The 13,950-nt window shown below is 46.1% G+C and overlaps 1 protein-coding gene across 2 annotated transcripts in view; it reads right to left on the reverse strand.

The window, feature by feature from the left end:
• LOC145343991 (aldo-keto reductase family 1 member D1-like) overlaps positions 1–13,950 on the reverse strand; it is a 69,943-nt gene that overhangs the window by 40,589 nt on the left and 15,404 nt on the right. For both annotated transcript variants that reach the window (XM_080190600.1, XM_080190599.1), the window contains exons 2-4: positions 13,676–13,843; positions 12,514–12,630; positions 1,833–1,910 (exon numbers count right to left, since the gene is read on the reverse strand). In XM_080190600.1, the coding sequence (XP_080046726.1) occupies positions 1,833–1,910; positions 12,514–12,630; positions 13,676–13,843 (363 nt within the window). The remainder of the gene's footprint in view (positions 1–1,832; positions 1,911–12,513; positions 12,631–13,675; positions 13,844–13,950) is intronic.

The raw sequence follows: 13,950 nt of genomic DNA on the forward strand, positions 1-13,950 counted from the left end.
TACAGACAAAGTTAATAGAGAAGGAAACAAGATTGCACAGAATTTAGCGTTATAGTTATATATAGCTAGGGTGTAGAGAAAGAAGACAGGTCCATTCAAAAGTCTGATGGCAGCAGGGCAGAAGCTGTTCTTGTATCAGTTGGTATGTGACTTCAGACTTTTGTATCTTTTTCCTGACGGAAGAAGATGGAAGAGAAAGTGTCCAGGGTGTATGGAGTCCTTGATTATGATGACTGCTTTGCTGAGGCAGCAGGAAATGTAGACAGAGTCAATGGATGAGAGGCTGATTTGCATGATGGATTGGGCTACATTCATGACCTTTTGTAGTTTCTTGTGGCCTTGGGCAGAGCAGGAGCCATACCAAGCTGTGATACAGCCAGAAGAAATACTTTCTATGGTGCAAGTGTAAACGTTGGTGAGAGTCGTAGCTGACATAACAAATTTCCTTAGTCTGCTGAGAAAGTAGAGGCATTGGTGGGATTTCTTAACAATAGTGTCGGCATGGGGGACCCAGGACAGGTTGTTGGTGATCTGGACACCTAAAAACTTGAAGCTTTCTACATTGTCCCCATTGGTGTTGATGTGATTGCCCATCCCTAATTGCCCTTGAGAAGGTGGTGGTAAACTGCCTTCTTGAACTGCTGGAGTTCATGTGGTGTAGGTGCACCCACACTGCTGTGAGGGGGGGCCTTTTTAACAACAAACTTTATTGAATACCTTCTAGATATCTATATAAATAACCTCAGTAGACATTCCCCTCTCTAGTACTTCAGCCAGCCCTTCAAAACCAATCAAGTTAATCATGCTCAGTCAGCAACAGCTCTCATTGATCAGCCCAAAGGTTTCAAGGCGTTTACAGAGGAGTGAGGATCATAAAACCATGGAATTCTTACAGTGCAGAAGGAGCCCATTTGGCTCATTGAATCGATACTGACTCTCTGAAAGAGCATCTTACCCAAGCCCATCTCCTCACGCTATGCATTTCCCATGGTTAATCACCATAACCACACAGCTTTGGGCACTCAGGGGCAATTTAGCATGGCCAATCCACCTAACCAACACATGTTTGGACTGTGGAGGGAAACCAGAGCACCTGGAGGAAACCCACACCGATACGGAGAGAAGGCGCAAACTTCACACAGTCACCAGGCAAGGTCGGAATTGAACCCTAACCCTAACCCTAACCTTGGTGCTGTGGGGCAGCAGGGCTAACCATTGGGCCACTATGAAATAACACATCAATTAGAATTATTTCACAGGGCGAAGATTGGTCAGATTGAATGGAACGACTTCATTTTGAGAGGTGAAAATGAACTAAACAAATAGAATTTTCACACAGTAGCAGGGGTGAAGATTTGGACTGTCATTAAAACCCACCTACTCCTGCAGTGAAGGAAATCTGCTGTCTTTGTCTGGTCAGCCCAAATTTGATCCCAGGCCCACAAAGATGCAGCTGACACCTAAGTCTCCAGAGTGACCTAACTAACCTCTCAGTTTTATCAAAGTCTTGATAGAAATTGGAATAAAAAGAAAACTGGACATCTAAATGGCATTAGCCCTACACCTCATGAACTCTTCCAGTTCAAGAATGCTGTTCACCACCACATTGGAAAGAAGTGTGGGTACTAACCTTACCAGTGGTGCCAGTGAATAATTATTTTAAAAACTGACAGAGGCGAAGAATGGATGGAAATGTTGAAAACTATAGCATTAACCGAATTCTCATTCTCTTGTTTGCTGCTGGTGTTTTGCTCTTAAGTAGTTTGTGAATCAGCACAAGAAGCAACTTGTGTCACACAGAGAAGGGAGAATAAGGAACGGCTCCACTTTACCTCCCAAGTGGCACACAGGTCAGTTGGGTGATACAAATACTTCCCATTTTCATCCTTTGGGTAAATCACATCTCCTGGCTGCAGAAGAAAAATAAAAAGAGTTATGACTAACTACTTACATTTATATAGCATCTCTGATGTAATAAAATGCCCCCCACTTGTTTCATCCACTTTATGGAGAAGAGTCAAAAGAATAAAAAATGACACCGAGCCACATTAGGAGATATTAGAACAGATGATTAGTTTTGGATTAGGGGAGAATGGATTGAGTAAAATAAGGCACATGGACCAGGAACAGCTACTAGTGGGGAGACCTACAGAACAGCAGCGGGGATGGTGGGGCGGGTGCAGGTGTGTTCAAAAAGGAAATGTGTAGAGTACAAGTCCAACATATTCCCTTTAGGGTGATAGGAAGGAGTAACAAGCCCAGAGAATTATAGATGACCAGAGATATTCAGGATATGCTAAGGTAAAGAAAGCCTTTTAGGAGGCACATGGGGAGCTAATCAGTGGAGGCATTCGTGAGGTACAAAAAGTGTAGGGTGGAGCTTAAGAAAGTAACTAGGAAAGCAAAGACGGGAGATGAGAAAGCGCTGGCTAGTAAAAGTGGGGAAAATCCCAAGATATTGTATAAATATATCAATGGGAAGAGGATAATCAGGGATAGAATAGTGCCCATAATTAGGAGTCAGTCTGTGGGAGGAGCTAGAGAACATTGGTAGCATTGAAAGAATACTTCTGTCTTTTCCCAGGAGAATGAAAATTAAAGTATGGAATTCAGGGAGATAGACTGATTTTCTTGAGTAAATTGACATAGGTACCAGAGGCGATGGCAGGCTTTAAAATGGACAAACCTCCAGGTCCAGATGAATTATGTTCCAGGCTGCTATGAGGGAAGGAAGGAGATTGCTCCTCCCTTCTGATCCAAAATTCCTCTTTTGCCATGGGGGATGTGCCAGGGGACTGGAGAACAGCTAATGTGGTTCCACTATTTCAGAAGAGTTGTAGAGATAAGCCAGGGAATTACAGATTGATGAGTCTCATGTCAGCAAAACTACTGGAATAAAATTCTGAAGGAGAGCATCTATATCCATTTGGTGAGGCAATGCTTGATAGTCAGCCTGGCTTCATCTGAGGGAGGTGATATCTAATCAATTTGATTGAATTTTTTGAGGAGGGGACCAGGTGTGTAGGTCTGGGTAGTACAGTTACTGTATATGGATTTAGCAAAGCCTTTGACAAGGTCTCATATGGGAGACTTATAAAGTAGTCAAATGCACATGGGATTCAGGGTAATTTGGTAAAGTGGATTCAAAATTGGCTCAGTTTAGGAGACAAAAGCGATACAAAAGGCTGCTTTAGTGACTGGAAGCCAGTGTTCAGTCATGTACCACATCTGTGCTGTATCTCCTATTATTCATAATTCATATCAACAACATTGATGACCGTGTGGAGGGTTGGAATAGTAAATTTGTGGATGACACAAAGATTGGCTAGGTGGTTAATAGAGGGGCTGAATGTCTTGGGCTACAAAGATATAAACAAATGGTCAAATGGGCATATAAGTGTCAGATTGAATTTAATCCTGAAAAGAATTAGGTGATACACTTTGGAAGGTGTTATTTGACAAGGAAGTACCCAATGAATGGTAGAACACTCCGAAGATCTGTGGAACAAAGGGATCTTGGTGAATTTGTCCACAGATCTCTGAAGGTGGAAGAAGGGCATGTTAATAGGGTGGTGAAAAAGGCAAGTGTCCAATATGCAGTTATCAACAAATGCATAGATTACTAAAGCAGGGAAATCATGTTGGAGTTGTATAGAACATTGGTGAAACCACAACTAGAGTACTATGTGCAGTTCTGGTCACAACTTTATAGGAGGAATGTGATTGCACTGGAGGGGCTGCAGAGGAGATTCGCTAGGATGCTGCTTGGGATGGAAGATTTAAGTTATGAAGAGAGATTGGATGTGCTTGGGTTGTTTCTGTTGGTGATGTGGATGTGCTGGCGTTGGACTGGGGTAAACACAGTAAAAAGTCTGACAACACCAGGTTTAAGTCCAACCGATTTATTTGATAGTAAACTCACAAGCTTTCAGGTTAGCCCCTTCGTCAGGTGAATGGAGGGTTCTGGCCTCAGATAGAGCATATAAAGCACAGACAGTTCACAGATCACTGGTTAGAATGTGGATCTTTACACCGAACCTGCTGTTCAGGTTAACCTGTTTACACCTAACCTGGTGTGGTCAGACTTTTTACTGTGTTTCTGTTGGAGCAGAGAAGACTGATGGACAACATGATTGAGATGTACAAGATTATGCATTCCCTCAGCACTGCACTGTGTTCTTGGCCACATTTTTATGCTCTGCTCTGACAATGGGGCTTAAACCCACCAAGTCCAAACTCAGAGATCCAACTCTAGCTAAATGACCCATAAAAGCAGGGAGATCTTGCTGCGACTGTACAGGGCACTGGTGAGGCCGCAGCTGGAGTACCGTGTGCAGTTTTGGTCGCCGCACTGGCGCAAGGATATTTTGACCTTGGAGGGAGTGCTAAGAACAAAGATCAAAGAACAAAATCAGCCCGGGAAACAGGCCCTTCGGCCCAACAAGCCCGCGCCACCTTCTCAACACCACCAGTCCCCCTCTCCCCCCACGACCCCTGTCTAATGTTTTATGGCCATCCAGATTGAGGGAAACTGATTTAGGGACAATTTATTCCTGCCAATCAGCCTAACAGCACATCTTTGGGGTGTGGGAGGAAACTGGAGAAAACTCACGCAAGCACGGGGAGAATGCGCAAACTCCCACAGACACCGGCCCAAATCCATGTGTCTGCACAGCAATCAGCGATAGTCACTGAGCTGTCGTATTGCCCAGTATCTTGTCCAGTTTAGGCACACACTAACGACATGAAGCACTAGGCCAATCCTGAACAACCAAGAGCAGCCCCAGTACGACCCATCGCGTGTATGCCCCTCATTGGACACGAGGTGGACTGACTTAAAACTGTGAATGAAAAGAGAAAAACATTATGATCATACCATACCCATTTACATTACCAGGGACGCCCCAATGCTAATGACCCTTATTTAAAAGGATCTCCTATATCCACCCATCTCCAACCCACTCATTTGGGTGTCTAAGTTACTTCTAAATGACTCTAGCGTGTTTGCCTCCACCACCTTACTTGGCAGAGCATTCCATACCCCCACTACCCTCTGTGTGAAAAACCTCCCTCTAATATCTGTGTTGTACCTCTCCCCCCTCACCTTAAGTCCATGGCCCCTTGTCCTACGTGTCTCTATCATAGGAAATAGCTTACCTCTGTTTACTCTATCTATACCCTTCATAATCTTATATACCTCGATTAGATCCCCCCTCAGTCACCAACTTTCAAGGGAAAAGAGCCCCAATTTCTTCAATCTTTCCTGATACCCCAGCCCTTTCGTACCAGGCAACATCCTGGTAAACCTCCTCTGCACTCTCTCCAGAGTCTCCACATCCTTCCGGTAGTAAGGTGACCAGAACTGGACGCAGTACTCCAAATGCAGCCGAACCAAAGTTCTGTACAACTGCAACATTAGACTCCAGCTCTTATATTCTATACCCCTTCCTATAAAGGCTAACATACCATAGGCTTTCTTCACCACACTCTCCACTTGCACTGCCACCTTCAAAGACTTGTGCACTTGCACCCCCAGGTCTCGCTGTGACTCTATACTCCTTACGGGCTTACCCTTTATCATATAACTCCCCCCTACATTATTCCGGCCAAAATGCATCACCTCACATTTATCCGGATTAAACTCCATTTGCCATGTATCTGCCCAATCAACCAGCCTATCAATATCCTGCTGTATTGCCAGACACTGCTCCTCACTGCCCGCCAATCCAGCCATCTTGGTGTCATCAGCAAATTTGCTGATCACACCACCTTCTAAATCATTTACATACACTGCAAAGAGAAGAGGTCCCAGTACCGAGCCCTGCGGCACCCCACTAGTGACAGACCTCCAGGTAGAAAAAGGTATAATTTGGAGGTGAGAAGAAGGTTCTTTACGCAGAGAGTTGTGGGGGTCTGGAACGCGCTACCGAGTAGGGTGGTGGAGGCAGGAACGTTGGACTCGTTTAAGATGCAGTTAGATAGGCACATGAGTGAAACGGGAATGGAGGGATATGGTAGGGGCTATTAAATAGGGTTAAACCTCGGGAGACACCGGAAAGGCAGGCTGTAAGATTAATATTTTTGTCTTTATTCCGCAGGTGGAGGTCCACCTCGTGTCAAACGAGGGGCATGCACACGGCGGGTCGTGCGTGGGCTGCTCTTGGAAGTCCAGGAGTGGCCTAGTACTTCATGTCGGTGTGTGTGCTTGATCCTGGACCGGTAGACGGGCTCCGCAACAGCTCAGTGACTAGCACTGCTGGCTGTGCAGATACATGGATTTGGGCCTGTGTCTGTGGGAGTTTGCGCATTCTCCCTGTGGTTGCGTGGGTTTCCTCCGGGCGCTCCGGTTTCCTCCCACACCCCAAGGATGTGCTCTTAGGCTAATCGGTTTTTACCAAATTGACACTATTTCTTCCCTGAATCTGACTGAGTAGGGTTCCATTCGTAGACATGCAGGGTAGAATAGGTGTAGAGTGATGCGGCAGCGCGGGCTCGTTGGGCCAAAGGGCCTGTTTCCCGTGCTGGGTTGTTCTTTGTTCTAAAAAGACCCCTCCACTACTACTCTGTCTCCTCTTTGCAAGCCAGTTCTCTACCCATCTAGATACCTGACCACATATCCCATGAGCTTTAATCTTCTGTACCAACCTACCATGAGGGACTTTGTCAAACGCCTCACTGAAATCCATATAGACGACATCAACGGCTCATCCTTCGTCTACCGTTTTTGTCACCTCCTCAAAGAATTCTACCAGATTAGTAAGGCAAGACTTCCCCTTTACAAAGCCACGTTGCGTATCCTTAATCAGATCGCAACGCTCTAAGTGCTCATACATCCTATCCCTAAGAATCCTCTCCATCAACTTACCTACCACTGAAGTCAAACTCACCGGCCTATAGTTACCCGGGTTATCCCTCCTACCCCTTTTAAACAATGGTACCACGTTTGCTATCCTCCAGTCCTCTGGGACCTCACCTGTGTCCAAAGAAGAGACAAAGATTTGCGTCAGAGGCCCAGCAATCTCATCCCTCGCCTCTCTAAGCAGCCTAGGATAAATGCAACCGGGCCCCGGAGATTTATCAGTTTTAATGCTACCGAAAAGCCCAAACACTTCTTCCCTCGTAATCGATAAATCTTTCAATTGGTCTATCGCTCCCTCAATGACCGTACCAGACATCAAGCTCCTCTCCTTCGTGAATACCGACGCAAAGTATTCATTCAGGATCTCTCCCATTCCCTCTGCCTCTAAGCACAATTCCCCACATCTGTCCCTGAGAGGACCGATTTTACCCCTAGCCATCCTTTTGTTCTTAAGATAGGAGTAAAACGCCTTTGGATTCTCCTTAACCCTACCTGCCAAAGCCATCTCATGCCCCCTCTTTGCTCTCCTAACTCCCCGTTTGAGATCCTTCCTACTCTCTCTGCATTCCTCCAACGCTCTCTCTGTTCCCAGCTGCTTAGACCTGACATACGCCTCTTGTTTCTTCCTAACCAGGTCATCTATATCTCTAGTAATCCACGATTCCCTAATCCTACCTTTCCCAACCTTCCTCCTAACCGGCACATGCCTTTCCTGCACCCTTTGCAGTTTTCCCTTGAAAGACTCCCACATGCCTAACGTGGTCTTGCCCTCCAACAGCCTATCCCAGTCTGTATCCCTAAGCTCCTGCCTAATCCGGCTGTATCTAGCTTTCCCCCAATTTAGCACCCTCCCCTTAGGGCAGCTCTCGTCTTTTTCCATTCGTATCCTAAAATAGACAGAGTTGTGGTTACTATTAGCCACATGCTCACCTACCGCAACCTCAACCACCTAACCCAGCTCATTGCCCAGAACTAAATCCAGTATAGCCCCCTCTCTAGTCAGGCTATCTATATGCTGCTCCAAGGATCCTTCCAATACACATCTTACGAATTCCTCCCCATCAGACCCCCCAGCTCTAGGCACCTTCCAATCCACCCCAGGGAGATTAAAATCTCCCACTACAACAACCCTGTTCTTCCTACACTTATCCAAAATGTCCCTACATATAGCCCACAGGCAGTGGAAGAGGGTATCGGGCAGCCTATAGTACACTCCTAGCATAGTAATGGCCCCCTTCCTATTCCTCAACTCCACCCACAGAGACTCAATTTCCAACCCCTCCATGTTATCCTCTCTCTGCACCACTGTGATCTGCTCCCTAACTAAGAGCGCCACTCCCCTTCCTCTTTTCAACCCTCCCCTATCACAACTAAAACACTTATACCCAGGAATATTTAGCTGCCAGTCCTGCCCCTCCTTTAACCACATCTGTCACTGCCACCACATCTAAATTCCTCGCGAACATCAAGGCCTTAAGTTCATCCGTCTTACCCGTCACACTCCTTGCATTAAAACAGATGCACCAAAGACCCTCAGTCCCTCTCGGATCCTCCTTCTCCTGGGGGATTTCCCTATCATCTAGACTTACCCTGACCTCCAACTCACTCCCAGTGCCTGAGCTGTCTCTCTCCTCCCCACCCCCCCTCCATACTAGTTTAAACCCTGCCTAAACACTCCAGCCAACCTCCCAGCTAAAATATGTGTTCCCTTCCCATTTAAGTGTTCCCTATCCCTCTTATACAAGTGCCGTTCCTTTTCAAAGACTTCCCAGTGGTCAACAAAACTAAAACTCTCTGTCCTGCACCAATCCCTCAGCCACGCATTCAGCTGCAGGATCTTATTATTCTTATCCCTGCTATTACTGGGCACTGGCAGCAGCCCAGAGATCACCACCCTGGAGGCCCTACACTTCAGCCTGGCTCCCAACCCCCTGAACTGCCTACGTATTTCCCCCCTACTCTTCCTTCCTACGTCCTTCTCTCCTATGTGTATAATTACATCCGCCTGGGTCCCTTGGCCCTTCAAGATTCCCTCTACCCTCTCCGACACATCCTGTACCCCTGCTCCAGGGAGGCAGACTACCATCCTGGAGTCCCGCTTTTGCCCACAGAACCGCCTATCAATTCCTTTAACCATCCCATCCCCCACCACTATCTCACATCCAGCCCCCTTCCTTCCCTCTGAGGCATTTTCCTCTTCCCCTCATGCCCTTTCCACCTCAGTTGGCACCTTACCCCTGCTATCTTGAGAGACTGCCCCTTCCTAACTGTAACCCACCCATCCCCCCTCCTTGACTCTGAGGTCCCCTCTTGAATCTGGTTCCTATTCATTAGTGCTTCATTTTCCCCCACTAAAAATAAATCCTCCAGCCTCAACTCCAGTTTCCTAACCCAGGCCCTCAAACACTGCAACTCCAGACACTTGGTGCAGATGTGGACTCTCTGGAGATGCTGTGTCTCCAGGAACTCCCACATATTGCACCTTACGCAGCTGACACATCTCCCCATGGACCCTGCCATTTATTTGACTACCCTTAGGCCTACAGACAAACTCAGAAAAATTTGACCAGTAACTCACCTTGCCTAACCCTGCCTCGCCAAAGCCCTGCAGTACTCACTCAGCACCCACCTCACTCTGCTGCCCACTATCTACTGTGGCCTTGTTTTCATACTCCCTCACTCCCTTCCCAACAGCCCTTGCGCCTAGGACCCTCTATGGAAAGCACAAAGGGAAAAAAAAACCCACAACCCAGCAATGCAATTTAAAAAACACAGTACACTCACAGTTTACACTCACCAGCCACCAGTACACTGCTCCAGAGAACAATGAGTGCAGAGGAGGTTCACTAGGCTGATACCGGAGATGAGGGGGTCGGACTATGAAGAGAGACTGAATAGACTGGGTCTGTACTCATTGGAGTTTAGAAGGATGAGGGGGGATCTGATAGAGACGTATAAGATAATGAAGGGGATGGATAGGGTAGAGGTAGAGAGATTCTTCCTGCTCAGAAAGGACAGCAGGACTAGGGGGCACAGCCTCAAGATTTGGGGGGGGGGGGTTTAGAACGGAGTTGAGGAGGAACTTCTTCACTCAAAGGGTAGTGAATCTCTGGAATTCTCTGCCCGTTGAAGTGGTGGAGGCTTATCTGACACAACTGGAGAAAGCTAAATATCACCTCAATGGCTCAACTGAGCCTCTGACTAATCTATAGTTCCCACAGGGTCTTTAGCCTCTTCTAATCTTCCTTGTTCAGCATCTTTATTATTGTGACTATAGGGTCAAATGGGGAACTCGGGGGAATTGATTATTCAAAGCACATCAGCAAACAAAGGAGATTTTAACAAATTTACACCTTGTCTAACTGTGTGCAGATCAATCTGAATGTTCTGAGTATTCTTAATGTGCAACAGATTGGATCACTGGACAGTGCTACAGAAGGAACAATCGATGAGAGGAATTTGTAGAGATATGTGTAAGATCCTAGAAGAGAGACCCTAATATAAACGTTACTATATTTAGGTGGATTGGCTATGCTAAATTGCCCCTTACTATCCAAGATGTGTAGGTTAGGGGGATTAGTGCGGACAATGTTTGAGGTAGTTGGGCCTGGGTAAGATGCTCTGTGGAGAGTCAGTGCAAACTTGACAGGCTGAATGGTCCCCTTCTGGACTGTAGGGATTCAGTGAATATAACCAGAGCAAAATGATCAGAGCACTCAGTTTCTGGCTTTGGGAGAGAGGCAATGAGAACCTTTCCCACTGGAATTAAACATAGAAACCCCACAGTACAGAAAGAGGCCCATGGGCCCATCGAGTCTGCACTGACCACAATCCCACCCAGGCCCTACCCCAACATGGACTGCAGAAACTAATTGTGCACCTTGTTGGGCCACACACTCCAACTCTCAGACAACGAGCCTGACCCTCCCTGGACAAGCTCTGAGAGGGAGGCCAACAGGAAGCAAGTGAACAGAGAACCGGAGCATCCCTAAGTGTTAATTACTAAGCCAGGGACAGCATGTCACTTTACAGCAAATAGGTTATTTCTTTGCTGTAGTCTCTTTGGAGAAAGACCCTGAGAAGACAGACCTGTTGTTACCGGTAGATCAGTGAGCCCCAGCCCAAAGCTTGGTGCCATCTTGGTGGATGCAGCCAATCAGGAACAGCAAATGTGACTCACATGCTTATCAGGACATTCTGTAATTAGGAATAGGAGGAGGGAACCAAGTGTACGGTGTCAAAATTTGCTGATGACACCAAGATTGGTGGAACGTCAAATTGTGCGGAGGGTGTGGAGAGTCTGCAGAAGGATCTAGATAGGCTGGGCGAATGGGCCAGGAACTGGCAAATGGAATTTAATGTTGGCAAGTGTGAAGTTGTCCATTTTGGTAGGAATAATGGTAGGGAGGTCTATTACTTACATGGCGAAAAACTGCAGCATGCGACGGTGCAGAGGGACCTGGGGGTCCTTGTGCATGAGTCGCAAAAACCCAGCCTGCAGGTGCAGCAGGTGGTCAGGAAGGCGAATGGGGTGCTGGCCTTCATAGCGAGGGGGATTGAATATAAAAGTAGGGAGGTCTTGCTGCAACTGTACAGGGCACTGGTGAGGCTGCAGCTGGAGTACTGTGTGCAGTTTTGGTCGCCACACTTACGCAAGGATATTTTGGCCTTGGACGGAGTGCAGAGGAGGTTTACTAGGCTGATACCGGAGTTGAGGGGGTTGAGCTATGAGGAGAGGCTGAATAAACTAGGCTTGTACTCATTAGAGTTTAGAAGAATGAGGGGAGATCTCATTGAGACGTATAAGATGATGAATGGGATGGATAGGATAGAGGTGGAGAGACTCTTCCCGCTCAGAAAGGACAGTAGGACTAGGGGGCACAGCCTCAAGATAAAGGGGGGGGGGGGGCGGTTTAGAATGGAGTTGAGGAGGAACTTCTTCACTCAAAGGGTGGTGAATCTCTGGAATTCTCTGCCCGTTGAAGTGGTGGAGGCTGCCTTGTTAAATATATTTAAGACGCGGGTTGATGGGTTTTTGATAGGCAAGGGGATTAAGGGTTATGGGGAGAGGGCGGGAATGTGGAACTGAGACACGACAGATCAGCCATGATCTTATTGAATGGCGGGGCAGGCCCGAGGGGCTAGATGGCCTACTCCTGCTCCTATTTCTCATGTTCTTATGTGCTTATGAATAGTTACAAATTGATGAAATGCCTTGTACTCCATTCGTTCTGATAGGAAACCTTTAGCCAACACTTGGAGCAAAAATCAGACAAATTAGTGCAGATTCCCATTCCTGATTACAATCTGTGAAAGTCATTAAGTTCACCTCTGCAGCCCCTGTGATTGAAGTACCCACTGTTGCTTGTTGCCCAGAGTTAGCCATGAAGAACAGAGGTTGGATGAAACCAAAAGTGAAAAATGCTGGAGAAACTCAGCAGGTCTGACAGCATCTGTGGAGAAGAGTAGCACCAACATTTTGAGTCAGGATGGCCCTTTGTCAGAGCTGGATTGGGATTAAATGTTGGAGGACAGTCAGCATCTGGTAAACTGGACAGGCACAAGAGACTGCGCCATCGAGAGCAATCACGGGGGAATCAATGAGGAATGGTGATTGGGCAAATCTTTAAACACTGTGTAGAATATCAACTCACCTTAAAAGCCAATGGAAGCTCAATGATGTACAGGTCAATGTACTCGAAGTTTAAAAGTTTGAGGGATTTCTCCAGATAGGATTGCACCATGTCAGGTGAGTGGTAGGTGTTCCATAGCTGAAAATGTGAAATTTATGCATCATATTGAAACAGCACTGTCAAATTATTTATTACAGCACAGGCTGACACTTCCGTATTGAAGACTTCACATTATAACAGTTCAAATTGTGCTTAATTATGAACTATATGGGTATAGCCCTGTAGGAGAGAGTCAATAGCTCACTGGAATGCACTGCCCAGTGGCTAAATCTTGTAACCTGCAAAATGATGGGTTTCATATCCCACACAGGCTGAAGCTTTGGAGTTATGACAGCAAGGTCAAAATTAGACAGCTATTTAAAAGTGTCGAGGGGTTCAGAGTTGATTGTAATGCCTTCTGTAGTTCAATAGCCTGTGGAATCAGTGTTCACATTTGTGAGACGCTGGTGAGCTGCTCATTCTTGCGCAATTAAAATCAACACTAGCAGGAAAGGAGAGAATCTGAGGCATAAAATGTTTGTTGAATCATTAAAAGTTTGACATAAATGCAGACCGTTGTTGTTCATTAATATTTCTTTATTCCAAGTTAGTTGATTCCAATAGCTTTACCAATGGTTCCTGGCAAGATCTGAGAAATTCAATAGCTCCAGTTAATATTTTGAAGTGTGTGAGTTTGTGCATATGCTGTCTTTAGATGCGCATGCATCTGTGTTTATCTGTGAGCGAATGTGTGTGTCTACACATATGCATGTGGGTGTATGTGAACACATATATGGGGTCTGGTATGCATGTGTATGCATATAATTTGTGCCTGCACATGAATGTGTATTTGTATTAACAATGTGTGCATATTAGTCCCTGCGTTTATAGGTGGCTATCTTCATCTGTATATGTGCAAAAACATGTGTGCTTGTGTGTGCATGTTTGTCTGTGCAGGTGAGTGTGCGAGGTCATTGGGTGAGAATAAGATCAAGCTCACTGTGATGACTCCACAGTTGAAAAACAGGCTTTCATTCATTATCTGAAGGCACATGTGAAGGTACAAGATGTGTGAGCAACAGAAACAGCTCCAAGGAAGGGAGAGAAATGAGAAAGAGTGAGACATGCTTGAAATGTGTGTTACCTTGCCACAGTAATAGATGTCTTCACGCCTCACTGTACCATCAGCAATCTTTTCCTGAATGGCCTTTCCAATTTCTGCTTCATTACCATAAACCCAGGCTCCATCAAAATGGCGGTAACCCACATCAATGGCTACTTTCATTGCATGGTAACATGCATCCTTGACAGTCTATTCAATGAAAATGTATCAGCACTTAAAATCGATACAAATCTACAGAGATCAATGTCTTATTTCACTTTTAAAAATATACACTTCCCCAAGAGTGCAATGGGAAA

The sequence above is a fragment of the Carcharhinus amblyrhynchos genome, chromosome 6, assembly GCF_965287045.1.
Source record: "Carcharhinus amblyrhynchos chromosome 6, sCarAmb.v2.hapA, whole genome shotgun sequence".
Taxonomy (NCBI): domain Eukaryota; kingdom Metazoa; phylum Chordata; class Chondrichthyes; order Carcharhiniformes; family Carcharhinidae; genus Carcharhinus; species Carcharhinus amblyrhynchos.